This window comes from Hemitrygon akajei, chromosome 20, assembly GCF_048418815.1.
Source record: "Hemitrygon akajei chromosome 20, sHemAka1.3, whole genome shotgun sequence".
Taxonomy (NCBI): Eukaryota; Metazoa; Chordata; class Chondrichthyes; order Myliobatiformes; family Dasyatidae; genus Hemitrygon; species Hemitrygon akajei.
This window is the reverse complement of record NC_133143.1, coordinates 60,228,288-60,251,055: the sequence shown is the minus strand read 5'-3', so window position 1 is coordinate 60,251,055 and position 22,768 is coordinate 60,228,288. Positions and strand designations below refer to the sequence as shown.

The window sequence follows — 22,768 nt, the reverse complement described above, 5'->3', positions numbered from 1 at the left end:
CTCCTTTCTTTCTCCTGAGGCCTCCCGTCCCATGATCCTTTCCCTTCTCCAGCTCTGTATCACTTCCGCCAATCACCTTTCCAGCTCTTAGCTTCATCCCACCACCTCCGGTCTTCTCCTATCATTTCGCATTTCCCCCTCCCCCCACTACTTTCAAATCTCTTCCTATCTTTCCTTTCGGTTAGTCCTGACGAAGGGTCTCAGCCTGAAACATCGACAGTGCTTCTCTTATAGATGCTGCCTGGCCTGCTGTGTTATACCAGCATTTTGTGTGTGTTGTTGTTCCTATACTAAAACATTTGATTGATTTATGGAATAAGATAAATGTTGATGATGAGATAAAGAAATCTTTATTAGAAAAGAGACCTTTAATTCAAAATAAACTTATCTCTTTTACAATGAATTATTCTCATTCTCAAACTATACTGTTTAGTGGCCACATTTTTAATGAGTGTTCTTCATTCTACACTAGTCATCATTGACATCAGTGTCATAATTCCATCTGCTTATCCATGCTGTAAACTCATCTGCCTTACCTACAATACTCCGTGCATTGAAATAGACATAACTAAGAACATTATTGCCACCATGCTTTTGATTCCTGCCTTTGTAAACGTGGTCTTAATAACGTCTTTTCCCACAACTACCCCACGATCTGCCATGTCCTACAGCTCTTGTTCAAACACCCACCCCCTGGAGCAGCACTGACAAATCTTTCTATGTATTTTACGAAACACATGAACAGCACAGCATTCCAATGTTTTGCTCAACTTATTGAATTTAGCAGAGAAGGCTAAGTGAAGGAATCTAATAATGTTAAATTAGTGGATAATGACAGTCAGTATGATCACCATGCCTTGTGTTGCAGGATAACACAGATGCTTTCTACGTTGCCGACTTGGGTGAAGTCATAAAGAAACACCATCAGTGGAAGATGACATTGCCTCGAGTGAAACCTTTCTATGCTGTGAAATGCAATGATAGCAAACCAATAGTTTGGACCCTTGCTCAATTAGGGATCGGCTTTGACTGTGCCAGTAAGGTAGGATTTGGAATAATGAGCTCACTGATGCTCTTTAAATATTAAAATGTGTTAATGTATGCAACAATGGAAAATCTCCCAAACTTTGCGGGAAATGGTACCACAGCATAAAAGCCAGGACCAACAGGCTCTGGGACAGCTTCTTCCACCAGGCCAGCAGGCTGCTTAATTCATGCTGATGCAACTGTATTTCTGTTATATTGACTATCCTGTTGTATATAAAACTGATTATAAATTACTATAATTGCACGTTGCACATTTAAACGGAGACGTAACGTAAAGATTTTTACTCTTTATGTATATGAAGGATGTAAGTAATAAAGTCAATTCAATGCCTCACTATACACTCAGTGGCCATTTTATTAGATATGCCTGCTCATTAATGCAAATATCTAATCAGAGAATCATGTGGCAGCAACTCAGTGCATAAAAGCATGCAGATCTGGTCAAGAGGTTCAGTTTTTGTCAGACAAAACATCAGAATGGGGAAAAAGTGTGATTTAAATTACTTTGGCCGTGGAATGATTGTTGGTGCCGTTTCCTCTATATTCCTATTACATGTCGTGACCCATTTGCCAGATCTACTCAGTGTTGTCCTGCCACCTCTGCACTTCTCCGTGCTTCTCGTTGCCTCTGTTCCCCCACAGCTGGTTTGCTCTCGCTTCGTCCTTTCTTTTGAACCATTTCATAGCTCACTCTGCATGACGGTGCTGTCCTCGTCTCCTTGCATTGCTTCACATTTAACATTAAAGATTAGATTTATTTGTCATATATACAGTATATTGCACATATATATATAGTCAATATTGTATCTGTCAAAGTGGAGTAGAGAGCAAGTTTGTAAATCTGGCTGGAGCAAAGCATGCTGGGAATGGTGAAGGTGGAGGTGCAGGAACATGTGGCAGAGAAGGAGTGCCAGGGGATGGAGACGGTGTGAGTGCAGACAGACCAGCCCTGAGACACCAGGCAAGGTCATCTGATTCTACACAGTTCGTTTATTGATCATTACAGAATGTCTCTCCAGTGCTTCCCGCACCTTCCCCTCTCCCTTCCCCTTCTCCTAACCATGATTCCACTCTCCCTGCCCCCTTCCCACTCTCAATCCACAACTGAAACCCATATCACAATCAGGATTATCATCACCCAAACGTCGTGATTTTAAAAAAAATGGCAGTAGTACAGTGCAATACATAAAATTTCGACAGTACTGTGCAAAAGTCTTAGGCATCCTAGCTATACCTGTGTGCCCAAGACATTTGCACAGTACTGTACTTCAAAACATACAGTGAACTGTGTTGTTTGCATTAACAACCAACAGCTTCAGGATGTGCTGGGCAGCCCACAAGTGTCACCATGCTTCCAGCAGCAATATAGCAGGCCCACATCTTATAACCCTAACCCATATGTCTTTGGAATGTGGGAGAAAACTGGAGTTCCGGGAGGAAACCCACATAGTCACAGGTAGAATGTATAAGCTCCTTATTGACATTGGCAGGAATTGAACGTTACGCTAACCACTACGCTACCATGTTGTCCCATGTTTTGTGGCCCAGTGCCAAAATGATTTTGCTCTCCCTACTTTACTCTGTGGCTGATTCCTGTTCTGCCCTCGTCGGATAGTTGCCCCTTTGTTCTGCCTATCTCTGCCTCTGGTTCACCCTATATAGTCCCCAGACTCACCACCCTTGTATCCCACCAAGATGAGATGGACTCTAGACCTCACAATCTATTGCCTTGTACTTCACTGTCTACATGCATGTTACTGTCACTGTATTTTCTGTGTAACTCGTTCTCTGCATTCTGTTGTTACCCTTCTACCACTTCAATGCATTGTCAGAATGAAATTAATGAATTATGGACAGTATGCAAGACAAAGCTTTCCACTGAACTTCAGTATATGTGACAATTTACCAATCAATGAACTCAGAAAAATAAAAAATATTAAAGATAACTCTCTTTCTTTCCCAACAGAATGAGATTGCGATGGTACAAGATATTGGGGTCCCCTCAGAGAGAATCATTTATGCACACCCCTGCAAGGAGAGCTCTTATATTAAATTTGCTGCCACCAATGGGATTCAGATGATGACATTCGATAACAAAGATGAACTTTTCAAAGTTGCACGGATCCATCCCACTGCGAAGTAAATGACAATTATCTCTTTCTCGTCTGAATCAGCTGATAATTTCAACTGAAATGTAGACAATATGCATCTACTTTTGATATTCTCTGTAGACACCTGTCTGAATTGTCGTTCACTTTTCATATGTCCTTCCATAGTGCTGGCCTTCATCTAGTTCTACATATTTCTCTGTTCTACAACACTATCTCCTGTGTTCCCCCTAAAACTCCAGCATTCATGGCAGAAATATTCTGGCTTGTACCCCCTTCCTTTCCAGGACTGATGAAGGGTCTTGGCCCAAACCACTGACTGTTTATAGAGCAAAAAATACATAGTGAGGTTGTGTACATCCATTCATTGCCCATTCAGAAAGCTGACGACGAAGGGGAAGAAACTATTTTAAAAATATTGAGTGTGTATCCTCAGGCTCCTGTACTTCCTCCTTGATGGTAACATTGAGGTAAGAGCACATCCTGGGTGATGAGGGTTCTTAAAGATGGATGCTGTCTTTCTGAGGCATCACCTTTTGAAGATGTCCTTGATGCAGGGGAGGTTCGTGCCCATGATGGAGCTGGCTGGGTTTGCAACCCTCTGCAGCTTTTTTCCAATCCAGCGCAGTGGTCCCCTCCATACCAGATGGTGATACATCCAATCAGAACGCGCTCCACGTAATGTAGAATTTTGAGAGAGAGCTTCGTGAAATACCAAGTCTGCTGCTACTCCAAATGAAATACAGACACTCTCATGCCTTCTTTGTGATTACATCAAGTCAAATCAAGTTTATTTCATTTAACTATATACCTATATATCATCAAACGAGACATTTCTCTGAACCAGAGTGTAAAGCACAATAGTACACATAACACACAATAACTTATGAATATTAAGATAAAACCTACAGATGGATTACACATGTATAAACAAACTAAAGCACGTTAAATAAATATTGTAAGGCACAGAACAGATTAGCCAGAGAGAATTCAAATGCAATGCAGCAGGGAGTTCAGAAGCCTCATGGCCTGAGGGAAGAAACTGTTCCCCATCCAGACCATTATTGTTTTGATGCATCAGAATCTCCTGCTTGATGGTAGAAAGTCAGAGAGGATGCTGGATGGATGGGTGGAACCCTGCGTACACATCACTCCTGATAAATGTCCCCGTGGATGTTCAGGAGGCGCCTATGACCTTCTCAGCTGTTCTCACAGTCCTCTGCAGGAACTTCTGGTCCAGTGCTTGGTTGCTCCCATACCAGATGGAGATGCAATATGTTGCGCCCAGAATAGATCCTTAGATGTTGACATGCAGGAATTTGAAATTGCTCAACCTTTCCACTGCTGATCCTTTGATAAGAACTGGTGTGTGTTCCCTTGACTCCCCATTCCTGAAGTTCACAGTCAATTCCTTCATCTTATTAACACTGAGTGCAAGATTGTTGTTGTGACACCACTCAACTAGTTGATGTATCTCTTTCGTCACCATCTGAAACTATACCTACAATAGTTGTGTCATCAGCAAGTTTATAGATGGTGTTTGAGTGGTGCCTAGCAAAACAGCCATGAGTGCAGGGAGAGTAGAACAGTGAGCTAAGCACACATCCTTGACCTCAGCAGTGTGTTCTTTGCTGAAAGATATAGCGGTTCAATCTCCTAGTAGAAATTTATTCTCAGTGGCACCGAGGGACACTAATTGTAACTCAGAGCATTCAAAGTGGATTGGGAACAGCATAAGATAGTACAGTCCTTTAGTGTAATTTGTTTTTGTTAATAAGGTTTGTTAATCTTATTTCAGTCCTCGTATGTGAGAAATCAAAGCAGGATAGGAATGGTAAGGGTCTGGGAAGCGCTGAGGAACAGAGTGTGAGCTCCTTTTCACCACATCCTACAGCAAACAACAGAGTGGATCAATCAGAAGCACATTTATTTTCCTTGCAGCAAGGGGAGACTAGCACCGCACAAGTGCCGATGACAGCCTCCAAAAAAAAAACAGACAGCATAGTCACTCCTTTATACACAAGTGCAGCTAGCCAGACCTCAGTTCAAGGGAAGGGTACATTCTGTCCTTCTGCTTCTTCAGTGTGTTTGGCATTCTTCCAGTAATACATGTGCTGGTCTGTAGTTTGTCAAGGATTCAGGTTTATTCAGCATAATGTTACACAAATATTATTAACAAATCACTCTGGTACAATACAGGTTCCATTCTGTGACAAACAAAAATGCCATTTAGTTACTATCAGTACATTTCCACATTAGTGACTGAGAAATAAAGTACATATTGAGTGGAAATGGTGTCACAGGTAAACAGGGTGGTGAAAACTGTGTATGACACAATGGCCTTCTTGAGAACATAAGAAATAGGAGCAGGGGTAGGCCATCTGTCCCATCAAGCCTGCTCGGCCATTCAATAAAATCATGGCTGATTTGACCATGGACATTTCCACCTACCTGCCTTTTCCCCATAACTCTTAATCCCCCTGCTGTGCAAAAATGTATCAAACCTTCTTTTAAATATACTTACTGAGGTAGCCTCCACTGATACATTGGGCAGAGAATTCCACAGATTCACTGTTCTCTGGGAAAAGCAGTTCCTCCTCATCTCCGTCCTAAATCTATTCCCCCAAATCTTGACGCTATGCCCCCTAGTTCTAGTCTGATATATCAGTGGAAACAACTTTCCTGTCTCTGTCTTATCTATTCCGTTCATAACTCTATATGTTTCTGTAAGATCTCCTCTCATTCTTCTGAATTCTAGAAAGTATGGTCTCAGGCAACTCAATCTTTCCTCATGCTCTAACCCCCTCATCTCTGGAATCAACCTGGTGAATCTCCTCTACATCGCCTCAAAAGCCAGTATATCCTTCCTCAAGTAAGGAGACCAGAACTGCACGCAGTACTCCAGGTGCGGCCTCACCAGTACCCTGTACAGTTGCAGCATAACCTCCCTGCTCTTAAATTCAATCCCTCCAGCAATGAATGCCAACATCCCATTTGTCTTCTTGATAGCCTGCTGCACCTGCAAACCAGCCTTTTGTGATTCATGAACAAGCACTCCCAAGTCCCTCTGCACAGCAGCATGCTGCATTTTTTCACCATTTAAATAATAATCTGCTCTTCCATTTTCCTTCCAAAGTGGATGACCTCACGTTGTACTCCATCTGCCAGACCCTTGCCCACTCATCTCTCTGCAGACTCTCTGTATCTGCTGGACAATTTGCTTTTCCATTTAATTTAGTGTCATCAGCAAACTTAGATACACTACACTCTGCCGCCTCTCCCATTCGTTTATGTTTATTATGAACATCTGTTTGTCCAGCCCCGACCCTGCGGCACATCGCTCACCACTGATTACCAACCAGAGTAACACCCGTGTATCAGCCAGAGCATTGCATATAGGAATTGTTGAAGACTGTACACTGGATAACAGGAACAAGTGTGCAAGTAACTGGTGATCCCAGAGCAAAAGAATATCTACACAGAGTTATTTCCAGATGGATAATACTGGGAGAAGTCAAAATCAAGATCTGAGAAACAGAATCAATTTTATTATCACTGACATATATATAATTGAATATGTAGTTTTGTTGCAGCGGTATGGTACAAGACATGAAAAAATATAAATTACAATATTAAATAAACAAACAGATAACTGAAGAGTGTAAAAGAGCAACAGTGAGGTCGTGTTCATGGACCCTTCAGAAATCCGATAGCAGAGGAGAAGCTGTTCATACAATATTGAGTGAGAGTCTTCAGGCTACAGTACCTCCTCCCTGATAGTAGTAATGAGAATAGAGCCTGTCCCAGATGGTGAGGGCCTTCAATCTTACACACCTTCTTAAGCCTCCACCTTTTGAAGATGCTTTTGATGATGGGGAATCTTGTACCGTGATGGAATTCGCTGAGTCTATAACTAACTGAACTCTTGCGAATCTGTGCATTGGAGACTCTATACCAGACATTGATGCAACCAGTCATAATGCTCTCCAAAGTGCATTTGTCAGAGTTTGCCAGATTCTTTGGTGACGTGCCTTCTTCGTGATTGCATTAATATGTTTGGTCCCGGAGATCCTGAGATTTGAAACTGCATACTCTTTCCACTGCTGACCCCCAAGCCTGCTTTCTAATTGTCTACTGAACAAACAAAAATGGTAAACTCCCTCTGACTTTTCAGCAGTCACACCTGTCTTCCTAATGTTGCTATCTTGACAGAATGGTTCTTCGCATTGTTGCAAATGATGCCAAGTCCCTCTTTCCCTTAAGTGTGAAGTTTGGAGCAACTTTAAAAGAGTGCAGACAGCTGATGGAATGTGCAAAGGCTTTGTGTGTGGAAATCATTGGTGTAAGGTAAAAAAAAAGTATTACTTACTGAAAAACAGTTTGCAACTTTTATTCAATAGTTTATTTACAAAAATGTCAAGGCAGTGTCACTCTCTGTGACCATGGCAATGGGAACAACACATGCAAGGGAATCATGGCAGTTCCAAAGTGAACACGTTGTGTAATGATGATGTCTACCAATTAAATCTTTTTTTTCAGTATAAATTACATTATTATTGGAGTGTAAACACAAAAAGTATAAATTTCGAAAAGTACTTCTGGCCTGTCCATATCCAAATACCCAAATCGTTTTTGGCATCATCATTCCCTGTACGGTATTAGAAATGTAATGGACAATGCTTGAGTTTTAACGAAGTGCTGAACTAACAGGTAAGAGAAATAAATAAATTTTCCTTAAATATTCTTAAAAATATCAGTTGAATTCTAATCTAATGACTCTTCTTTAACCAGCTTTCATGTTGGAAGTTGCTGTACTGATCCACAGGCATTTGCTATGGTCATAGCAGATTCACGCACGGTTTTTGATATTGGGGTATGTTTCTTTTGAAGTTTTATATATTGAATAATAGAAATTTTCAGAAATGCAGCAGTCATAACAATGAAAGTTTCAAATATGATGAGTTAATTACAGTATGAAATACACAATCTCCTATTTGAGAATGAGAAAGGGCAGGTGACAGAAGTGTGTCTAGGGGAACACTTTCGATCTGGTAAACATAATCAGATTAGTTTCAGGATAGCTATAGAGAAGGGTAGAACTGGTCCTCTGGTTGAGATTTGAAATTGGAGGAAGACCATTTTTGATGGCATCAAAAAAGAAAAACAGCCAGGTGCAGATTGAGAGATTATTTTTGCCAGAAGGTTGCTTGGTAAAGCTTTAGGATGGTTGGGAGGCCTTCAGAGATGAAATACTGAGAGTACAGAGTTTGTATGTTCCCATTAGAATAAAAGGCAATGATAACAGTTTCTTTTAGGCATATTGAGACAGCTAAGAACAAAACACAACATTCTGCAGTAACTCAGCAGACCAGGCAGCATCTATGGATAAAAGTATGTTTGGGCCTATTTGAATCTGATTAATGGTGCAGTAGTGACAAACTAAAACCTAAAGTTTGGGATGTCCTTTGGTGTCAGTGATGCTTTTGTATGAATTGTCATGACAGTAACAGAAAGTGATAAGGTTTGCATGGAAAGTGCTTGCTGGTAATGAGACAACAAATATTGGATCTTTTACATATCTTCTCCAGATGAGCCTTGGATTTCATATGAACTTGCTCGATATTGGTGGTGGTTTTCCTGGTTCTGAGGATGACAAGATTACATTTGAGGAGGTAACATGTTATGCATTAAAGTAACATTTGAGGAACAATTGATATTCAAATAGGTATACCTACTGTATGCATTTTACATATAAAATATGGGCTTGAGAGTTTTCAGAGCTGAAAAAGCAGCAGACAGGTTTCTAATTACTTTTCAGGTGTAACAGTATCACTGTCTTAAATTATATGTTTGCTCTTTAAATCCTTTGATGTAATAAAGTGAATAAGTCAATGAAACTCAACTGTATGGTCTCATGTCCTAATTGTGGCACCCCATCCCAGGTAATATCCTGGTAAATCGTATCCTCTCCAGTTCAGCTAAGTCTTCATATTGTGTGGCAACCAGAAGAGTAAAAAGCTGTACGATTTTATACCATAATTAATAAAAGAAAGTACTCTGTATTCCTTCTTCACTGCCCCATTTACCTCCGCTACCACCTTAAGGGCTCCTTCCACTTGTACACCAAGGTTTCCTGTTCCTCAAAACTTCCAAAGGCCCCACCGATCATTCTGAGAGTCCCAAAGCGCATCATCTTGCACTTAGCAGCATTAAATTCCATCTACCACTGGTCTGCCCATCTTAGTAACTGATAAACTTGTCACGTGAAGCAGGAGATATAAAAAGCAGAGCTCAAAGTAGTACTCTCTCAATTTCTGCCTGTGCTACTCTCTCAGTGAGGGTATGAATAGGACGACCTGGCAGTTAAATGTCTGGCTGAAGAATTGGTGTAAGGGGCAGGCTTTCACATTTGGGGATTATTGGGATCTCTTCTGTGGAAGGTGTGATCTGTTCAAAAGGGCAGGTTACACCTGAACTCTGACATCTGACAAACATCCTTGGGGACAGGTTTGTTAGAGATGTTGGGAAAGGAGTTCACACTGGGTCGGCGGAGGTACGAGAGCCAAAGGATGGTGCTGTTGGTGGGCAGGTGGATGCTATGTGTAGAGAGATTGAGAAACAACTGGCAGAGGATAGGGCACAATTGCAGTCAGTTGCATGGGTTGAAAGGTGTCTACTTTAATGCAAGAGGTATCAGGAACAAGGGTGATGAAAATAGAGCATGGATCAGTACATAGAACTACGACATTGTGGCCATTACAGAGTCTTGGCTGCCCCAAGGGCAAGAATAGCTGCTAGATGTTCTGGGACTTAGATATTTCAAAATGACCAGGGAGGTAAAAGAGGTAGAGGAAGAGGCATTGTTGGTCATAGATAGTATCACAGCTGCAGAAAGGGAGGTTGCTGTGGAGGGATTTTCTACTGAGTCTGTGTGGGTGGAAGTCAGAAACAAAGGCAGTAATCACTCTCATGGGATTATTCCATAGATTCTCCCAAACAGCTACAGAGACACTGAGGATCAGACTGGTACACAAATTTTGGAAAGGTACAAAAATAACAAGGTTGTTGTCATGGATATGATAATCAATATTATCAGCTTCCCTAATATTGATACTCCTTAGTACAAAAGTTTTGGATGGGGAAGGATTTGTTATGCTTGTGCAGGAAGGATTCCTGATACAATATGTGGTCAGGCTAAAGAAAGGAGAGGCCATACTGGACCCACTACTAGCCGATGAGCCTAGTCAGGTGACAGATCTCCTGGTGGGTGGGCATTTCAGAGAGCAACTACAACTTCCTGATGGCCTTGGACAGGGATAAGAGCAGACGCTTTGGAAAGTATTTAGTTGAGGGAGGGCGAATGATGATGCTAATCAGTAATAACCTGAGAACACAAATTGGGAATAGTTGTACTCAGGGAGACATACACAGAAATGTGGAGGTTGTTTAGGGAGCATTTTCATGGTGGTTCTGGGTAGATTTGTCCCTTTGAGGTAGGGAAAGGACGGTAAGGTGAAGGAATCATGGTTGACAACAGATGTGAAATATTTAGTCAAGAAGAAGAAAGAAGCTTAAAGTTTAGGAAGCAAGAATCAGATAGGTCTCTTGCGAGTTATGAGGTAGCTAGGAAGGAGCTGAAGAATTGACTTAGGAGAGCTAGTAAGGAACTCTTGTATTAACCTCATTGCTTAATACAAATTCAGTATGTGTGCTTTCTGTACAAATTCATTTATAACTACAGTGGATTCCGGTTAATTAGGACACATCAGGACCAGTACATTTTGGCCCAATTAAGCGGCTGCCCCAATTAGCAGATGTTTTGTGAAAATAGTTTAAAAAAGATAAACTACTGTTTAAGTGAGTAACAAATTATGTATGTAAATGAAATACAGAACAAATTAGAACAGTACAATATCACTGCAGTTCTATAACACTACATGTTAGTTCCTAATTGTTATCGATGGAGGAATTAATCCAGTATACATTGCTGTGTCCTTTTGATACACTGTAAATGAAAAAAAATCAGTGCAGACACCTCGTGTGGATAATGCACTGCTTTCTTTGCCTTCCTGCATGAAGTAGTGTCAAAAATCACTGCTATTCAATTCAACATCAGCCAGCCTAAAATGAATAACATAAGCAAATGCAGCTGAGGCTGTTTAAAAACTGTTGACTCTAAGCACAGTGTAGTTTTTAACAACCACACAAATGCATACAATTGACACTAGTTCAAAGCTACTTCTTCCTGCAAGTCTTACTTTTCATTGTAATGTTCAAGATGATTGTCAATACCTTCAAATTCCTCATAGTCCTACCTTGCAGAAGTGGTGAAAACATTTCATTTTCATTCACAGCTGTTTCTCACATCTCCAAGCCAGAATGATTGAAACCATAGTGAGCAAAATGGTCTTACTGCTTATTTCTTACCAACCATCAGTGACAAAAATCACTACTTTTTGAACACAAACGCACACAACTCATGCTATTTGAAAATTGTTCGCTCTAAGCACAGTGTAGTGTCTAGTGGCCACACAAGTGAATGCAAATGATGCTAGTTAGAAACTGTTTGGCAACAGTCTCCTGTTCCAATTAAGCGGCATAGTGTTCCAAATTATCAAAGCGGATCTCAGCTATTTTCTCACTTTTCGTTCTTTGCGAAATGTCCCAACTAAACAGCTGCCCCAATTGACCAGAATCCACTGCATATAAAGTGCTGGAAATTTGGTAATAATATCTAATTGATTTCCATGTTGTAGATTGCAGCAGTGATCAATCGTGCATTGGATCTTCACTTTCCCGAAGCAAGTGGAGTGAATGTAATTGCTGAACCTGGCCGTTATTATGTGACATCTTCACTTACAGTTGCTGTAAATATCATTGGAAGAAGAATTACTATAGATTCAACTAACTCCAATGGTAAATTCTTCCACAAATCACCAACTAGCTACGGTGATCTTCTGCACTCAATACTGTATGAGGGAATGATGGGTGATACATTCCAAAGCCTTACCACCAGAAGGAGATGTGGCAGGGGAAGTTTTGTATTCCTCACAGGCAAAGGATGGAAGATTCATGGAGATGGCTGAAATTCCTGGTCCGCTTCTTAAGACCATAGAAGTTTGGTTATTTGGCCCATCAAGTCTGCTCCACCATTCCAACATGGCTGCAATTTTCTTTTTACTACTTCACTATTTTTGTTCTCTTTTTGCAGTATTGCCCTGTATAGCTACCACAAAACAACAAATTTTACAGCATATGTCAGTAATAATAAACCTGATTCTGCTTGTCCAATACCCCTTTCTAGAAGATTATTGGGCAGCACAGTAGTGTAGCAATTTGTACAACGCTATTGCAGCGAGGTATTGGATTTCGGAATTTAATTCCAGTGTTCCCTATATGCAGTCTCTGTACGTCCTCCCTGAGGAATGCGTGGGTGTTCTCTGGGTCTTCCAGTTTCTTGCCACGGACCAAAGATGTGCTGGGTAGGTGAAGAGGTCATTGTAAATTGTCCCGTGATGAGGTTAGGGTTAAAATCCGGGTTGTCGATGGTGCTCAAAGCCTATTCCACAACGTATCTCTAAATAAGTAAATACTGAATCTCCCTCCACTATTGTTTCAGATGATGGATTGAAGTACGTTCATGAATTCCACTCACCAAGGTCGGAAAATAAGCGATGGAAGCCACAGACCTTGTAACAAAAAAAGCAGTGGACATACGAATGCTATCCAGTTGCAGCCTTTCACCATTCTTCTGGCTGACAGCCCATACTGGGAATTGTACATGTGTGACCAGGAAAAGTGTGTCAGTTGTTTTTTCCTAACATGTGAGATTATCTCCGAAGAGTTAGCAATCACAAAGAGCAATATTTACTGTATTTATGATACAAATGCATGAAAAGCTGGTTCCACTGAATACTCTCTCTACTCACGGTTCAGGATGTGCAGACCAGCTAGCAGACATCGCCCTGAAGTCTTCAGTGTCCTGCCTAAATGACTACTGTCCCGTTGCACTTATATCCATCATCATGAAGTGTTTCCAGAGGCTCATCATGAGGCATATCAAGACCCTGCTGCCCCCCTCACTGGACCCCCTGCAGTTTGCATACCGTCCCAACCGCTCAACAGATGACACCATTGCCACCACCCTCCACCTGGCCTTAACCCACCTGGACAAAGAACACACATACGTTCGTATGCTGTTCATAGACTACAGTTCAGCATTCAACACAATCATTCCTCAGAAACTGATTGGAAAGCTGAGCCTATTGGGCCTGAACACCTCCCTCTGCAACTGGATCCTAGACTTCCTGACTGGGAGACCTCAGTCAGTCCAGATCGGGAGCAGCATCTCCAACACCATCACACCGAGCACGGGGTCTCCCCAGGGTTGCGTGCTCAGTCCACTGCTGTTCACTCTGCTGACCCATGACTGTGCTGCAACACACAGCTCGAACCATATCATCAAGTTCACCGATGACATGACCGTGGTGGGTCACATCAGCAAGAACGACGAGTCAGCTTACAGAGAGGAGGTGCAGTGGCTAACGGACTGGTGCAGAGCCAACAACCTGTCTCTTAATGTGAACAAAACAAAAGAGATTGTTGTTGACTTCAGGAGGGCATGGAGCAACCACTCCCCTCTGAACATCGACGGCTCCTCGGTAGAGATCGTAAAGAGCACCAAATTTCTTGGTGTTCACCTGACGGAGAATCTCACCTGGTCCCTCAACACCAGCTCCATAGCAAAGAAAGCCCAGCAGCGTTTCTACTTTTTGCGAAGGTTGTGGAAAATCCATCTCCCACCCCCCATCCTCATCACATTCTACAGGGGTTGTATTGAGAGCATCCTGAGCAGCTGCATCACTGCCTGGTTTGGAAATTGCACCATCTTGGATCGTAAGACCTTGCAGCGGAATGTGAGGTCAGCTGAGAAGATCATCGGGGTCTCTCTTCCTGCCATCACGGACATTTACACTACACGCTGCATCCGCAAAGGAAACAGCATTATGAAGGACCCCATGCACCCCTCATACAATCTCTTCTCCCTCCTGCCATCTGGGAAAAGGCTCTGAAGCATTCGGGCTCTCACGACTAGACCATGTAACATTGGTCCAAGCTATCAGACTCCTCAATACCCGAAGCCTGGACTGACACCTTGCCCTACTGTCCTGTTTATTATTTATTGCACTGTTTTTGTGCACTTTATGCAGTCCAGTGTAGGTCTGTAGTCTAGTGTAGCTTCCTCTGTTTTTTTTTACGTAGTTCAGTCTAGTATTTTGTACTGTGTCATGTAACACCATGGTCCTGAAAAACGTTGTCTCATTTTTACTATGCACTGTACCAGCAGTTAGGGTTGAAATGACAATAAAAGTTGACTTGACTTGACTTGAGGATAGCCATGTTTTTAAAAATAGCAGAACGAGCCCTTTACCTTCCTTCTTAAACATTAATGTTACAAAGCTAATCTCTGAAATTCAGTACATGGATCTTATGTGTTAATTCTCTTTTCTAGATGATGAGACTGATACTAAGAAAACCATAATGTACTATATAAATGATGGTTGGCATGGATCTTTAAAATTTGAATATACTCCATTAAAACCAATAGCATTTAAGGTAAGGATTCACAAAAATAACGTAAGAAAAATGCTGTTAAGTCTTTTTGTAAGCACACCTATCATCTAGGCAGGCCAAATCTACTCCAGCAAACTACCAGCCCATTGGTTTACTTTCATTCATTAATAAGACACATATTGTTGATGTCATCAAGCAGTCTTAACTCACCAATGGTCTGTCAAATAATGGCCAGAATGGGTCTCACAGGGATTATTTGGCTCCTTGTGTTATTACAGCCTAGGTCCAAACTTGGATCAAAGTTTAATTCCAGAGGTGAGAGAGATTTCTATTTCCTGAGGAGACTGAGGTCCTTTAACATCTGCCAGATGATGCTGAGGATGTTCTACGAGTCTGTGGTGGCCAGTGCTATCATGTTTGTTGTTGTGTGCTGGCGCAGCAGACTGAGGGTAACAGACATCAATAGAATCAACAAACTCATTCGTAAGGCCAGTGATGTTGTGTGGGTGGAACTGGACTCTCTGACGGTGGTGTCTGAAAAGAGGATGCTGTCCAAGTTGCATGCCATCTTGGACAATGTCTCCCATCCACTCCATAATGTACTGGTTAGGCACAGGGGTACATTCAGCCAGAAACAGTTTCCACCGAGATGTAACACTGAGCATCATAGGAAGTCATTCCTGCCTGTGGCCATCAAACTTTTCAACTTCTCCCTCGGAGTGTCAGACACTCTGAGACAATAGGCTTGTCCGGGACTTTTTCCACTTTCATAATTAACTTATTATTTAATTATTTATGGTTTTATATTGCTATATTTCTACACTATTCTTGGCTGGTGCGACTGTAATAAAACCCAATTTCCCTCAGGATCAATAAAGTATGTCTGTCTGTCTTGGCTGAATGGGTCCTCAGAGACCTGGAGACACAGAAGGCAATGGCATCAAGGCAGGAACATTACAGCCTCAAAACATTATCCAGGGTAAACCTAACTGTTGATTTCCCTTCCATTTTAAGATCAGAATTGGAGATTTTATTGATGATAGCACACAAAGTTATTCATGCATGTATAATGGAAAAAGTTTCACAACAATCAGGCTTAGAAACAAATCTCTGGAGTTACCCAGCAACTCTGATAACTATGGAGAGTGAAATAAAGTTAATGTTTCAGGTCAATAATCCTTTATCTGGGGGCTACCTTCATGTGTAGTGGGCACACCTAAAACCTAGAGAGGCAGAACTTTACGTTAAATATGGAATTCAGTACTACTTATTCCATGTCTAACTTACTGTTTAAAAACATTCATGTTAAGTCCGTGGATGGGGTGGGATTGCGTGGGTTGAGGGGAATTGTGAAAATCCCAAGTGCAAGCTACAATGTAGGTGCCCATCTAGCAATGGCAAGTCCAGTGTGCTAGATGCCATCTTCCGTAGTTTCTCAGTTCCTGGTGTGGAAAGTGTCTACAAAACTTGTACCAAGTCAAATCTCCTGCATTTGGCATTCTCAATAAACTTTATTCTGAAAATTATTTTTACGTGGATATATGGTTTTAGTAAAATTAAATCTAATTTTTAAACAGTTACTGAATATTTGTGACAATCAATATTAAGGCAGAGCCTGCCAGCTGCTAAAACCAGCTGCAGGGCACGCAGCCAGTGTTCGAGGTTCCCAATTAAAGATCATGCCCGAGACCTTACCAATACAAGCATGACCCAGGGGTAGCAACCTTTAGTTAAAGTGCAGTGGAAGATCTGCCTCAATATTTCCAATATATAACAGATGGTAGACAAGAGGCTATTGGTACAAAGGATTGGAACCCATAAGCAATTCTTCAAGAGGATGATTAAAATGGCCATCTACTAATTATATACTAACATAAAGGACAGCAACACACACAAAATGCAGGAGGAACTCAGCGGGTCAAGCAGCATCTATGGAAAAAGAGTTAACAGTCGACGTTTCGGGCTGAGACCCTTCCTCAGGACAGAGAATGGAGGGGGAAGAGGCGAGCTGGAACTTAATTATTGAAGCCAGGGCCGTAGAAGAAAGAATCCGATAGGATATGAGAACAAAAGGAGAAAGGGAAGGAGACAACCCAGGGGGAGGTGAGAGGAGCTAAAGGTCAAAAATGGAAATAGAGGAAGGTGTCAGGAGGAAATTTGTCCACTGCAAGGAGAAATTAGTATTCATACCATAAGGTTGGTGGGCACCCAGGTGAAGTATAAGGTGCTGCTTCTCAACCCTGAGGGTGGTCTCATTTTGGCACAAGAGCAGGCCATGGATCAACACGTCGGAAAGGGAATGAGAAATGGAATTAAAATGTTTGGCCACTGGTGGCGGATGGTGCAGAGGTGCTCCATAAAGCAGCCCCCCAATTTGCAACAGGTCTCACCAATGTGGAGAAAACCGATCGATGAACCCAGCAGATTCACAGGTGAAGTGTTGCCTCATTGGAAGGGACATTTTGGGGCCCTGAATGCAGGTGAGGGAAGAGGTGTATGTACAGGACAGTGCTTAGAGGGTGATTAATGGGGAGGGATGAATGTACAAGCAAACTGCAGAGGAAATGATCCCTGCGGAAAGAGGAGAACGGGAGGGGGAAGTCAAAATGTTTAGTGTTAGGATCCCTTGGCAGATGGCAGAAGTTACAGAGGATTGTGTGATGGAAGTGGAAGTAGGTAAGGATAAGAGAGTCTCTGTCACTATGAAGGCAGTGGGAAGATGTACGGGAAATGGAGGAGATGTGGGTGAGGGCAGCATCAATAGTAGAGGGAGGGAAAGCCTGTTCTTTAAAGAAGGAGGATATCTCCGAAAGCCAAGTCCTGGCAACAGATGCGGTGGAGGCGAAGAAAAGGGAAGAGCATTTTGACAGGAGATAGGGTGGGCAGAGGTATAGTCAAGATGACCATGGGAATCAGTAGGTTTATGAAAGATGTCAGTCGACAGTTTGTCTCCGGAAATCGAGACAGGGAGATTGAGAAAGGGGAGGGAGGTGGTGGAGACGGACCAAGTGAATTTAAGGGCAGGGTGGAAGTTAGAGGTGATATTTTTTAAAAGTCCATAGAAGATGAAAAGTGTTGATAGCAATAAATGATAAAAGTGGCAACATTCAGATGATATATTTACGTTGCCCAACAATGCAATGTTTGATTATTTCCAAGTTAACAACTGACCTGATATTTACTTCCTGCAGAAAGTCAGCCCAGACCAACAACTTTTTAGCACAACACTTTGGGGACCAACTTGTGATGGCTCTGACTGTGTCATTGATCACTGCGAGCTGCCTGAGCTGGAAATTGGAGACTGGCTGCTCTTTCAAAACAGGGGAGCATACACGATCACGTTGTCAAACAAGTTCAATGGTTTTCCAGGCCCCATTGCAAACTTTGTAGTGACCAAAGAAGCCTGGTAGGAACAAATTCATTTCCTTCCCATTTGAATTGAGAATGTGATTCAGTAATGTGTTACATTTTAACCCACATTTGTTTTACACCTTTCTCTGCACACAACTGTTCAACTATACATGAGAATTAACTTGTCACTTTGTTCCCAAACAAAGGGAAATTCTCCAGAAGATAAAGAAGGAAAATCAGCATCCAACAGAAGAGCAGGTCCAAGGAGAGCTTTAATTGCTAAGAGAAGCTGAGGATAATTTTCATCAATCACCACCAACATTTAAATGTTGAACTATTCTGAATTCTCAAGTTAATTTTAAACTGCTCTCTGTCACATTTCTATTATGTTAGAAATTAATAAACTTTTAGTGTTTAGTTTACCAGAAGTTGTTCATTAAATTTCCAATACAATGACAACTTTTCCAATTTCCCTAGGATTTATTTCTCAGGTGAGGGCAAAATAAGCAGAATTCCAAAAGCATAATATTTTACCACTTGAAACGGTCATTGTTCATTCTCAATGCATCAAGGAGTCAAATCAGTGTAGTAGTACGTAATAAAAACTAAATGGTGTAAATAATTATGTTAGATGTTACGTACAGTATGTGCAGAGCAAGAACGGCAATAGTGTCGCATGGTTAAACATTTTTACTGAGTCGTGTTAGTAATAGCTGTCTAACTGAGTGGGAGCTAAGAACCGATCCCATCAAAACAAAAAGATGCGCTATCCCCAGTGCAGTTGTGTAACACTGAGTTCGGCAGTCCTAATTCACTTACCAAGGTGACGGTGTGACAGCTCACCCCATAACCAGCTCAAATTTCATGGACTGGTTGTGAGTGTAACCAAGTAAGGAGGTTGGTTACCAAGTAGCCAGTATCATGGGCTGTGAAAGTAGCGCCCCCTTCTTTGCTTTGGCCGTCTACATGTGAAGATGGTTGAATTCTGCTGTTTGCTCAGTGAAGCATAAGAGCATTAGAAATGGGAGCAGAAATCGATCTGCCATTTGAACATGGCTAATTTATTATCCTTCTCAACCCCATTCTCCTACCATCTCCTCGTAACCTTTGTCATCCTGACTTACCAAGAACCTATCAACCTCTGCTTTAAATATACTCAAAGACTTGGCCACCACAGCCTTCTGAGTCAATGAATTCCATAGATTCTCCACCCTCTAGCTAAAGAAATTCCTTCTCATCACTCTTCTAAATGAATGTCTCCTTTTCCCAGACTCACCCATGAAAAGAAACATCCTTTCCACACCCACTGTATCTAAGCCTTTCAATATTCGATAGGTTTCACTGAGATCCCACCCCCACCCCCTATTCTTCTAAACTCCATCAAGTACGGGCCTAGAGCCATCAAACGCTCCTCGTATGTTAACCATTTTATTCCGGAAATCATTCTCGTGAACCTCCTCTGGACCCTCTCCAATGCCAGCACAGCTTTTCTTAGATAAGGAGCCCAAAACTGCTCACAGTACTTTGTGAGGTCTATCCAATGCCTTATAAAGCCTCAGTGCTACATCCTTGCTCTTATATTCTAGTCCTCTCAAAATGAATGCTAACATTGCATTTGTCTTCCTTACCTGCAAGTTAACCTTTAGGGAATTCCCTACAAGGACTAAGTCCCTTTGCACTTCTGATTTTTAAATTTTCTACCTGTTTAGAAAATCTGTTCCTTCTACAAAAGGGCATGATCATAAACTTCCCTACGCTATATTTCCATCTGTCACTTCTTTGTCCATTCTCCCAGTCTGTCCAAATCCTTCTGCAGACTCCCTGCTTCCTCAACACTACTACCCCTGCACCATTCTGTGTATCATCTGCAAACTTAGCCACAAAACCATCAATGTGTAATCCAAATCATCGATAAATAATGTGAAAGATGGTCCCAATACCTACCCCTGTGAAGCACCACTAGTCACCAGCAGTCAACCAGAATAGACCCCCTTTATTCCCACTCTTTGCCTCCTGCCAGTGAGCAAATTTTGATCCATGGCAGTATATTTCCTGTAATACCATGGGCTCTTATCTTGTTTAGCAGCCTCATGTGTGGCACCTTGTCAAAGGCCTTATGAAAATCCAAGAAAACAACTTTTGTCTATCCTGCCAGTTATTTCCTCAAAGAATTCCAACGTAATTGTTAGGCAAGACTTCCCCTTAAGGAAAGCATGAGGACATTGGCCTACTTTATCATGCATCTCCAAGTATATGAAACCTCATTCTTAATAATAAACTTTGATTCTTCCCAACCACTGAGGTCAGGCCAACTGACCTATAATGTCCTTTCTCTTCCTCTCTCCTTTCTTGTAGAGTGGAGTGACATTTATAGATTTTCAGTTCTCTGTAACCATTCCAGAATCTAGTGATTCTTGAAAGATCATAACTACTGCCTCCACTATCTCTTCAGCTACTTCTTTCAGAAGCCTGGGGAATAATCTGTCTGGCCCAGGTGACGTAGCTACCTTCAAACCTTTCAATGTCCCAAGCATCTCCTCCTTAGTAATAGCAACTACCCCTTGACAATCTCAAATTTCTGGCATTCTGGTGGTGCCTTCCAAGTGAAGGCTAATGCAAAATACTTATTAAGTTTGCCCACCATTCCTTTGTTCCTCATTACTACCTCAAAAACAAGAAGTGCTGGCAATTGATCTCAGGAAAGGGGCTTCTTTCCACATGCTCTTGCCTACGTCAATGGTGTTGAGGTTGAGAGCTTTAGGTTTCTAGGAGTGAACATCAATAGCCCGTCCTTGTCCCATCACATAGACAATACAACCAAGAAAGCTCACAAACTGCTCAACATCCTCAGGGTCTGAAGAAATTTCACATGACCCATTCACCCTTCCCAGTGTTTATTAATGCACCACAGAAGTTCAAAGTAAATTTATTAGCAAAATCATCTCATTCTACCTTGAGGTCTATTGTCTTGCAGGCATTCAGAGACAAACAAAGAAATGCAAAGCAGTCAGTGAAAACTATGCACAAAGACTGATAAACAACTAATGTGCAAAAGAGGGTGAAATGTACCAATTAAAAAAAATAATAACAACTAAATAAATAGTGAGAATATGAGTTATAAAGTCCTTGAAAGTGAGACCATTGGTTGTGTTCAGTGATCAGTCAAGTGTTGAGGTAGGTAAAGCTTTCCATGCTGCTTCAGGAGTTTGAAGTGTAATAACTTCCTGAACTTGGTGGTGTGGGACCTAACACTCCTGCTTCTCCTGTTTGGATGCATAATGGCTCATATGGCTACTGCTTTATGTGACTGCAAGAAACTGCAGAGAGTTCTAGACGCAGTTCTGCATCACAGTAACAGCCAACCCTCAATGGAGTCTGTCTTTCCAACTCTCTGCCTCATTAAATCAGCCAGCATTATCATAAACCTCATCCACCCTGGACATCCTCTCTTCTATCAGACAGAAGATACCAAAGCCAGAAAGCACGTACCACCAGGCTCAAGGACAGTTCTCTGACTATTCAATAGTTCTCTAGTACAAGTTGAACTCTTAACCTCACAATCCACCCCATTATGATCTTACAACTTACTGTTTACCTGCACTTTCTCTGAAGATGCTCCACTTAATTGTTATTGTTGTACCTTGTTCTACACCAATATAATAAATTGATTGTATGAATAGTATGCAAGACAAGTTTTTCCATTGTGTCTCCGTACATGTGACAATAATAAACTAATTACAGTTCCAAAGATTGGCAGGCTAGAGAATTTTAACCTGTTTATATCAATGAAAAATTAATGTTCACTTTAGATATTTGTAGGTAATGATATCACTGACATACTTACTTCAGTTTAGCTGTTCCTGTTGCTGTGTGACTAACATAAACCAAAGTGTTACTGGCTGGTAAAACAAACGATATTGAAGATATCAAGAGAATTGTGTATTGCTTCATACATCCAAAGCTGAGCATCCATTTCTTAGAAGACTGTTAATTATAAAATTAAAACCCAACCCCATCAGTCGGTCCAAACATAACCCAAACAGGAGATTTGATAATGTTGTTGATATCTGACAGCCAAATTCCATATATTGTCAGATCCTGTTGGGCTCTGGTAAGAAGACCAGGGCTGCTACGCCTGTGTTATAGGAGTTTGCACATTCACAGTACTCATAACAAGCAAGTGTGTAAATTAGAAAGAGTTAAGGTTTTGATTCTTGAAGCATGCAGATGTATGGTATCAAGGAATGTGATAATGTGTTACAAAGAGATGAACAAAACCATTTCAGTGGCATAGTAAATTGTGACTGATAAAGTATTTTTTTCTTTCCAGTAACAAGCAAGGCTTTATTGGGTAAAGACCTCCCAATAAAAATGCTTTTATGAAATGACTAATTTTTGAATTGTGCCTGACTGCTATGCGCAGATCAGACAAGAAGTGTGGGCTTTCTTGATTATGTACAGTATATAAATGTGCACAGGGAACAAGTCCGTGGAACTTCTGTCCTCAGACCGGAATCACAATCGGGACCAAGCACCTCGAAGGGTCTCCAGGCTCTTCATTGTAAATTAGAATCGACAATGAGCAGAAAGCCCTGAGAGTTGTTACTGTATTAATTATTCTGTACTCTGTTTTAGACTTGTTTAGTTAATCCTTTGCATCACTTAGTAGTAAGCAGTAGGACTTGGTT

General features: G+C 41.5%; 1 protein-coding gene across 2 annotated transcripts in view; it reads left to right on the top strand.

Moving 5' to 3' along the window:
• The window catches only part of LOC140713836 (ornithine decarboxylase-like), a 30,642-nt gene extending 8,444 nt beyond the window's left edge, over positions 1-22,198 (top strand). For both annotated transcript variants that reach the window (XM_073024405.1, XM_073024406.1), the window contains exons 3-11: positions 869-1,042; positions 3,014-3,186; positions 7,368-7,502; positions 7,947-8,028; positions 8,744-8,827; positions 11,912-12,071; positions 14,668-14,771; positions 17,921-18,135; positions 18,287-22,198. In XM_073024405.1, coding sequence (XP_072880506.1) covers positions 869-1,042; positions 3,014-3,186; positions 7,368-7,502; positions 7,947-8,028; positions 8,744-8,827; positions 11,912-12,071; positions 14,668-14,771; positions 17,921-18,135; positions 18,287-18,356 — 1,197 coding nt within the window. In that variant the 3' untranslated portion in view covers positions 18,357-22,198. The remainder of the gene's footprint in view (positions 1-868; positions 1,043-3,013; positions 3,187-7,367; positions 7,503-7,946; positions 8,029-8,743; positions 8,828-11,911; positions 12,072-14,667; positions 14,772-17,920; positions 18,136-18,286) is intronic.
• The last annotated feature ends 570 nt before the right edge of the window (positions 22,199-22,768 follow it).